At 40.6% G+C, this 9,766-nt stretch overlaps 1 protein-coding gene across 1 annotated transcript in view; it reads left to right on the plus strand.

Annotated features, from left to right (window-relative positions):
• UBE2R2 (ubiquitin conjugating enzyme E2 R2) overlaps nt 1-9,766 on the plus strand; it is a 115,052-nt gene that overhangs the window by 73,043 nt on the left and 32,243 nt on the right. The window contains exon 2 of the mRNA XM_037743624.1: nt 2,293-2,379. Coding sequence (XP_037599552.1) covers nt 2,293-2,379 — 87 coding nt within the window. The remainder of the gene's footprint in view (nt 1-2,292; nt 2,380-9,766) is intronic.

The raw sequence follows: 9,766 nt of genomic DNA on the forward strand, positions 1-9,766 counted from the left end.
ATATTCACTATGTATTTGTGAGATACCATTCTCATGCTTTCTTAATTTCTTTAGCCATGATTTTCTTTAGTTTTTTGAAATGTTTAAAGGTTTAAAGATAAGCTGATTTAAAGTCCTTGTCTAGTAACTTCAGTACTTGGGCTTCCAGTTTCTATTGATTCTTTTTTTTCTCCTGTTGCATGGACCATACTTTGTTTCTTCGTACCTTGTAATATTTTGCTGAAAACTTGAAATTTAATATATACAGTGGCAACTGCAGAAATCCAATTCTCCTCTTCCCCAGGGTTTTTGTTGTTGCCATTGCTACTGCTATTGTAATTATGACTTGTTTAGTGACTTCTCTTACCTAATTCTATAATGTAGATATTATTTGTTGTGTGTTGCTAGTGAATTCTCCATTTAGCTTAGTGGTCAGGTAATGATTGAACAGATTTCCTTAACTGTCTAGAACAAGTTAGTCACTTGGAATTTCTAGAGAAGCTCTGCATATGTGTCATTGCATGTCTTCAACTTAATTCAGCCAGGCAGTTGCAAACTCTTTACTTTCTGGTTGCACACATCCTCAGGTTAAGCCAGAGTTATAAAGTTAGGCCCTCCTTAGGGCTTTCCTGAGCATGCACATAGGCTTGGGCATGTGCATAGCTCTAACATTATCATGGTCTTATAGACTCTTAACAATTTGTCAGAGCTTTTCAAAACCATAATGGACAACTCTTAGCCCAGCCCAGTTTTCCTTTAAGTTTTTTGTTAGTCTGTTTTATATTTTCCACTGCCTTAGGTACCTTTAAAGTTCAATAGTTGCCTGCCATTGTTTTCAGCAAAGCTGCCAGGGAAAGTGTTTTCACATTGGCCAAGCTCCAAATCTGATGACGTGTAGACAGCCTTGCTAGTAGAGCTTTCTAGGGAACCACTAGAAAGGCTGACTATTGACAGTTCTCTGGGCTTTGACGAAATTCTAGCCCGTCCTATCCCCTCCAGGGCCTGTCAGCTTCCTTGGATTTTACTTTGAATGTCAGCTCTTTGTTTTTTTTTGTTTTTTTTTGTTTTTTTTGAGACAGTTTCGCTCTTGTTACCCAGGCTGGAGTGCAATGGCGCGATCTCGGCTCACCACAACCTCCGCCTCCCGGGTTCAGGCAATTCTCCTGCCTCAGCCTCCTGAGTAGCTGGGATTACAGGCACGCACCACCATGCCCAGCTAATTTTTTGTAGTTTTAGTAGAGATGGGGTTTCACCAGGGTTGACCAGGATGGTCTCGATCTCTTGACCTCGTGATCCACCCGCCTCCGCCTCCCAAAGTGCTGGGATTACAGGCTTGAGCCACCGTGCCCGGCTAGCTCTTTGTTTTAAGGCTGCTGCACAGCTAGAGTATAGGAGATTGGATTAGGGTAAGTTAAAATCACATAGCTTAGTGTTCTTACTGAATATCAGCCATTTTCCTTAAATATCTGCTCCTTGAATTGTTGCAAGCCTCTGGTTCTTTTCTGGAATTCTGAAAATGTTGATGCTTACAATTTTTGGCAATTTTCCTGTTGCTTTTATGGAAGAGAGAACTTTTCAGGTTTTTAACTTTTTCTGGATTTCTTCATATCTGAAATGTGGGCTACTACAAAGGACATTCACTGCAGCAGGATTTATAACAGCAAAAGTGTGAGAAACAACCCAAATGTCCAAAATAAGAAAGTTTTTAAAAATGGTTCATCTAGGTATACATTTGATGGAGTATAATGTAGATACTAACAGACACATGTAGAGTGAACATTTTATGATGTAAAAAATGTTTACAATGTGATACAGGTGAAAAACGCAGAATACAAAATACAGTATGTTGAAATTTTTAAAAATAAGTTTTGTGAGGAAATCAGCAATGTCAGCATTTATTATTCCTGGGTGATAGAATGACAGTTAAATTATGTGAGTAAAAAAAATATCTTTGTTCCATATTCTGTACCCTAAAATTAGATTATGTTGTTATAAAAATAAAATATACTTGAACAGAGTACTGTTTTTCACTCATGTGAGTTAAGTTAAAATTATATTTATGTATGTTTGTGTATGTGAGTGAGTATGTGAGTTTTGGTGACTTAAAATAGCCTTTTGTAAATACTTGAAGGGATACTAGAAGAACATACTAATGACCCTGGCACTGGGGATAACAGTATGTCTGGGCTACTTTAATCTGAAGAGTCTACTCTGTGAAAGGAACTTTGTTTCTCTATGGTGCAATAGGGTGAATTATTAGGTAGATGAATAACTTGTAGTCTCATTTTTAACATTTCATTTTTTTTCTTTCAGGCGCATATTAAATTTCCTATTGACTACCCCTATTCACCACCTACCTTCAGATTCTTGACCAAAATGTGGCACCCCAACATTTATGAGGTAAGAGACATCCATCATAAATTTCTCTGAAGATTTTTTTTTTTCAAATCAGTACTTTAAAATAGCCTGTCTGTCTCAGCATACTTTGATAATTAGGCTGTTGTAGCCATAGAAGAATATTCATGATTTTGCACTTCACTTAACAGTTTCTGGTTTAATTACTTAATATGGAGTGTAGTTTTATAATACCCTATGTATAGCCTATTTAAGGATTTGGGCGTTAAACTTTTGCTGCCCATTGCTAGGATTATAATGCACATGTGTTTAACATGTGCATTTACAAAATTTAGTAGATAATACCATATATGTTTATTTGTGTGCTTATCCTCTTAACTTCACAGCAAGGGTCACCTGTTGCTATGATGAGAGATTCAGCTTTTGGTGGGAGGAGAGGGATTTATCCCATTACATTTGGACTGGACTCCTTTTAGGAGTTGCTGCTGAACATTTGAGAGCCTCTTTTGGAATAAATCCAAGGTGAGGTTCTTCTACTGGACAAGTGCACATGCCTGGGGGAAGCATTTCTAGTTTTGTTGATGAAACATACTTAGCTTAGGGCTAATCCAGAAAGATACTAGAATAATGCATTATGTTTCTCAGGATGGTATATTATATCAGGGCCCACTAGTTTTTTTCTTTTGAGGCCAGTCCATACTATTCTATAAGTGTGTTTTTAAATCTCTAAGTGTTTTGGGATTTTGCAGGTATTGTTCTGTTAGGAACTCGCAGTTAAATTCCATTGTGATTTTGAAAGCAGAAAATTGTATGATTTCTACTTTTAAAAATTTATCAATATGTGCCTTATGGTCCAGAATGTGGTATATCTTCATGAAAGTTTCATGTGAACTCAAGAAAAATGTGTAATGTGCAGTTATGGGTGTACTAGTCTATCTATAATGTTCATTACATGCACTTAAAGAATGGTGTTGCTGTCAGGCACAGTGGCACATGCCTGTAGTCCCACCTACTCAGGAGGCTGAAGTGGGAGGATCGCTTGAGCCCAGGAGTTCTGGGCCCTATGCCAGTCGGGTGTCTGCACTAAGTTTGGCATCAATATGGTGACCTCCCGGGAGCAGGGTACCACCAGGTTGCCTAAGGAGGGGTGAACTGACCCAGGCCAGAAATGTAACAGGTCAAAACTCCCATGCTGATCAGTAGTGGGATCACGCCTGTGAATAGCCACTGCACACCAGCCTGGGCAACATAGAGAGATCCCATCTCTTTAAAAAAAAAAATGGTGTTGCTGAGTTCAGCTATGTCTTTTTTTTTTTGAGATGGAGTGCAATAGCCCGATCTTGTCTCACCACAACCTCCACCTCCCGGGTTCAAGTGAGTCTCCTGCCTCAACCTCCTGAGTAGCTGGGATTACAGGCCTGCACCAGCATGCCTGGCTAATTCTGTGTTTTTAGTAGAGATGAGGTTTCTCCATGTTGGTCATCAGGCTGATCTCGAACTCGACCTAAGGTGATCCGCTGGCCTCAGTCTCCTAAAGTGCTGGGATTACAGGTGTGAGCCACTGCGCCTGACCAGCCCTGTCTTTACTAATTTTCTGCCTGCCAGCTCTGTCCATTTCTGGATGCCTTGAGGTAGCTGGAGTTGGGCGTTAACACTTCTTCAAAGTCATATATGCTCTGATAAAACCTGGGCAGGTTTGGCTCTAGTTAAATAATTTCTCCTGAGGACAGACTTTGTTAAAGAGAACAGAATATTCTGACATTTTTTTTTTTTTTTTAAGTCGGAGTTTTGCTCTGTGGCCCAGGTTGGAGTGCAGTGGTGTGATCTCAGCTCACGGCAATCTCCGCCTCCTGGGTTCAAGCAATTCTCAGGTCCCGGCCCCATAGGAGCTGGGGAGGCTGGCTAATTTTTGTATTTTTAGTAGAGATGGGGTTTCGACGTGTTGGCCAGGCTGGTTTCGAACTCCTGACCTCAAGTGATCTGCCCTNCGGAGTCTTGCTCTGTGGCCCAGGTTGTAGTGCAATGGCATGATCTCAGCTCACTGCAACCTCAGCCTCCTGGGTTCAAGTGATTCTCATGTCTCAGCCTCCTCAGTAGCTGGGAGGCTGGCTAATTTTTGTATTTTTAGTAGAGATGGGGTTTCGACGTGTTGGCCAGGCTGGTTTCGAACTCCTGACCTCAAGTGATCTGCCCTCCTTGGCCTCCTAAACTTCTGGATTACAGGTGTAAGCCACTGTGCCTAGCCCTGACTTATTTCAAAGTGGTTTCTTTTCCTCTCCTGCTGCCAAAACACAAGGAATTGTTTTGCCTATGGTCGCTGTGAAAACCTGGTAGAACTGTAAGAGGTAAAACCCCCAAAAAAATGGGGGTGCCCACTAAAGGGGCTGGAGTTTTTTACTCTGAGCTTTGTCTATACTCGGCCTCCAGCAATTTGTTAATTACAGTTCAGGTTTTTGGCCGGGTGCGATGGCTCATGCCTGTAATCCCAACACTTCAGGAGGCCGAGGCGGGTGGATCACTTGAGGTCAGGAGTTCGAGACCAGCCTGACCAACATTGAGAAACTCTGTCTCTACTAAAAATACAAAATTAACTGGGCGTGGTGGCACATGCCTGTAATCCCAGCTACTGAGGAAGCTGAGGCAGGAGAATCACTTGAACCGGGAGGTGGAAGTTGTGGTGAGCTGAGATCGCGCCATTGCACTCCAGCCTAGGCAATAAGTGCAAAACTCCAACTCAAATATGTGTGTGTGTGTGTGTGTGTGTGTGTTTCAGGTTTTTGTACACCGGGACTGATTGTATTTTCTCCTCCTGGGTTTCTGCTCTGATAAGTTGTGATTCTCTGTGTCTGCCAGTCTATTTTTGGAGGTAGCAGTTTGCCCTGTGACCTCACTTCTCTTATGGATATAAGAGGAGTTGTCGATTTCTCAGTTTAGTGTTTTACTTGTTAAGACAACCATTCTGGGCTGGGTGCAGTGGCTCATGCCTGTAATCCCAGCACTTTGGGAGGCGGAGCAGGGAGGAATACTTGAGCCTAGGAGTTCAAAACCAGTCTGGGAAACATAGTGAGGCCCTGCCTCAGGGGGAAGGAAAAAAAAAAAAAAAAAGGCCCGGCACAGTGGCCCATGCCTGTAATCCTAGCACTTTAGGAGGCTGAGGTGAGTGGATCACCTGAGTTCAGGAGTTTGAGAACAGCCTGGCCTATATGGTGAAACCTTGTCTCTACTAAAAATACGGAATTAGCCAGGTGTGGTGGTGCATGCCTGTATTCCCAGCTATTTGGGAGACTGAGGCGGGAGAATTACTTGAACCAGGGAGGTGGAGGTTGCAGTGAGCCGAGATGGTGCCATTGAACTACTCCATCTCAGAAAAAAGATAACCATTCTATAATCTTTTTCATTGCTACGTGGTTTTGCAGTGATCCCGTTTTCTTATAGCAGCATCCCAAGCATCGAAATTGCTTTAGATTCTTGCCATCTTAGTCATGCATCAGTTCTCTATTTTTTTTTTTTATTTTTTTGGCCCTGTGGATGTTGGGAGTACCTTTTCTCCAGAAACTGAGCTAACATCACCTTTAAATTGCTTATTTATTTATTTATTTATTATTTTGAGATGCAGACTCACTCTGCTGCCCAGGCTGGAGTGCAGTGGTGTGATCTTGGCTAACTGACATCTCTACCTCCTGGGTTGAAGCAATTCTCCTGCCTCTGCTTCCTGGGTAGCTGGGACTGCAAGTGTGCACTACCATACCCAGCTAATTTTTGTATTTTTAGTAGAGACAGGGTTTCACCATGTTGGCCCAGCTGGTCTCAAACTCCTGACCTCAAGTGATCCGCTTGCCTTGGCCTCCCAAAGTTCTGGGATTACTGTGAGCCACCAAACCTGGCCACCTTTATATTGCTTTTAGGCAAGAAATGGAGAACCCACTCTCGGGTCTTGAATTTGAAGTTCATTCTGTATAAATGAGCATACTGGGGCAGCTGTGTCATTTTTCACAATCTGTTTTTTTTATATAGACATCTTAATTTTTCCTTTTCAAACAGGACAGACTGCTACTTAAATAATATGTAGTTTTCTTTTTAGAAATAAGCTTTCTAAATATTGTTTAATATTTGACATAATTATAAACAACAATGAATACACTGTTCTGTGTAACAACGTTATCATCCTTTTGTAGGAAAGAGTCTGTAGAAATAATTCATTGTTCCCTAAGTTCAAACTGAGTTCAGTACTCACAGAAGTATTTTGGTATCTGTCTTAGTACATTTGGGTTGCTATCGCAAAATAACTTAGACTGGGTAATATATAAACAATAGAAATTTATTGCTAATAGTCCTGGAGGCTAGAAATTCTAAGATGAAGCCACTAGCAGGTTTGGTCTGTTGAGGGCGTGATTTTCATAGATGGCACCTGTTTCGTTGCATCCTTGCTGGTGGGGGCAGCGGGCAGCGGCAAGGGAGTTCTCTCTTGCCTCTTTTATAAGGGTGCTAATCCCATTCATGAGTGACACCAAAATTTAGACCATAACAATGTCCTAGTCTAATAATTAAAGGTTTTTTGCCTTTACAGTTATTTGGTATATATAGATTTTAGATAGCAAGAGAGAAGCGAGAAGAACTAAGTTTTTGTCTTGCCATTGAGAGCTAATTACTCTGAAAGCCATGTGCATACTGTTTCCATCTCAGTTATCTAATTCTCAAACATCTCTCAAAAAAGAAACAAAGAATAGGGTAAAGGAGTCAAAGCTCTACAGGAATGAAGTGTAGGTAGGTAATTAAACTCCTCTTTCCACTTTTTTTTTTTCTGTACGTAGGCTAAGTTCTTTCAAGATTTAGCATTAGATCATGAATTATAAATTGTTTGCATATTCATAATTAATTTTTCTACAATAAAGTGCATGCATGTCCCATAAATGTGAAGATATTTTCTATGCGTAAGTGTTTTGGTTTTAAAGAAGTGACGTGGCCAGGCGCGGTGGCTCACGCCTATAATCCCAGCACTTTGAGAGGCCGAGGTGGGTGGATCACAAGGTTAAGAGATCGAGACCATCCTGGTCAACAAGGTGAAACCCCGTCTCTACTAAAAATACAAAAATTAGCTGGGCATGGTGGCGCGCTCCTGTAGTCCCAGCTACTCGGGAGGCTGAGGGAGGAGAATTGCCTGAACCCAGGAGGCGGAGGTTGTGGTGAGCCGAGATCGCACCATTGCACTCCAGCCTGGGTAACAAGAGCGAAACTCCGTCACAAAAAAATAAATAAATAAATAAAAGAAGTGATAGGCCAAGCAAGATTCCGCCTGGGGAGGGGGGAAGAAGTGATAAATCATAGTTAGGAATTTGATGTTGTCAAAGGTGTCATAAGAAACTCTTCTCACATGATTGTTAACTGCAGTATGGAAATGTTATCGAAATTTTTGAGGGCCATTGTTGGTATTTGTCATTCCAGAGATCTAGAGACCACACCTGACTGAAAATAGTTTATGTCATGTTTTTAAAAAGACAGGTGTGGTCAGGTGCTGTGGCTCACCCTGTAATCCTAGCACTTTGGGAGGTCGAGGTGGGCCGGTCACTTGAGACCAGGAGTTCAAGACCAGCCTGGCCAGCACATTGAAACCCCACCTCTACTAAAAATAGAAAAAATTAGCTGGGCATGGTGGTACACCCCTGTAATCCCAGCTACCCAAGAGGCTGAGGCATGAGAATTGCTTGAACCCCAGAGGCAGAGGTTACATTGAGCCAAGATGGCACCACTGCACTCCAACCTGGGCAACAGAGTGAAACTCTGTCTAAAAAATAAATAAATAAAAATAAAAAGGCAAGCACTTTGGTCACAGTTTATTAAATATATGCATAGACATGTTGCTGCAGCACCGAAAAAGTTGTAAATAACTGCTGTGTTACATGAGTGAATTTATTTTAAAATTGTCTTCTTTGAGTTAAAGCTGCAAAAACAAACAAAAAAAAAATGTTTTTTTAAAGCCAGTCAAATTTAGCAGTGGGGGATTATATACCAACTTTGGTGATGTTAATAAGTTCTGATAACCCACTACCATCAGACCAGCAGTTTTTTTTTTTTTTTTTTTAATGGTTGTTGTTGTTGTTGACTGGGCACAATGACTTATTCCTGTAATCCCACACTTTGGGAGGCCAAGGCAAGTTAGCCAGGCATAGTGGCACATGCCTGTAGTCCCAGCTACTTGGGAGGCTAAGGTGAAAGGGTCACTTGAATTTAGAAGGTTGAGGCTGCAGTGGGGTGTGTGTGTGTGTGTGTGTGTGTGTGTGTGTGTGTGTATTTTTTTTCTTCATGATTACCCTGTTTGTGAAATCATTAATATCAAAACTAGGAAAACTAAGGAAATATGATAGGAATTTGGCATCAGGGATTGTACTGCACAGTCTGTTTCCTTTCTGCTTTGCACTGTGTTTAATGAGCCTTAAAATACACGTTGCAGGTTGCATTCTGGTCATATTGTTAAAAAGTAGACAACTAATGAGCACTGTATTTTTCACAAACTGCATTACAATGAGGAGTTCATATAACACTTTCTTTACTACAGACTTCACAGATAGGGCAACACATAGAATTTCACTGTTCATTAGTAAACATTTTTTATAATAGATATTAATTTTTAGAGCAGTTTTGGGTTCACAAAATTGAGGGGGAAAGTTCAGAGAAATATTTGATCATTTTATTAATAGTTACACAGTATGGAAATTTTTTGAAAAGGTGATAAAGATTTTGGAATTTTTTTTGAAGTAATATACATCATTTTTTCTGTACAGAGTGTAATGTCATCAATGCAGTTATGATATAACTGTCTTACAACAGTAAGATAGTATATTTTAGGCTACTTGTAGCCCATGTAAAAATGTTATACTATTTCACTGTAGCTTCTAGTTCTGGAGAGTTATTCTTTTTTCTTCACCCAGTTGATTCTCAAAACATACTTACTTCTGTAGCCACCAGCATTTTAGGGATGTACCGATTTGACTACTAGTATTAGGGCATGGTATTTTTATTTCCTTCTTCTTTTCTTTTCTTTTCTTTTTTTTTTTTTTTTTTTAATTTGGTGGTGGTTTCCAGTAACATGGAGGTATTTTTATTTTTATTTATTTATTTTTATTTTATGTATTTATTTTTGAGACATTGTCTCACTCTGTCACCCAGGCTTGGATGCAATGGTGTGATCTCAGCTCACTCCAACCTCCTGCCTCTCGAGTTCAGTCGATTCTCCTGCCTCAGCCTTCCGAGTAGCTGGGATTACAGGCACCTGCCACAACACCCAGCTAGTTTCTGTATTTTTAGTAGAGACAGTTTCACCATATTGGCCAGGGTGGTCTTGATGGACCTCAAGTGAGCCATCAGTCTTCTTCTTCTCCTTTTTTTTTTTTCCTGGTTCATGTTCTCTCATGTGGTTGCTTTTTTTTTTTCTTTT

This window comes from Cebus imitator, unplaced genomic scaffold, assembly GCF_001604975.1.
Source record: "Cebus imitator isolate Cc_AM_T3 unplaced genomic scaffold, Cebus_imitator-1.0 Scaffold149, whole genome shotgun sequence".
Taxonomy (NCBI): Eukaryota; Metazoa; Chordata; class Mammalia; order Primates; family Cebidae; genus Cebus; species Cebus imitator.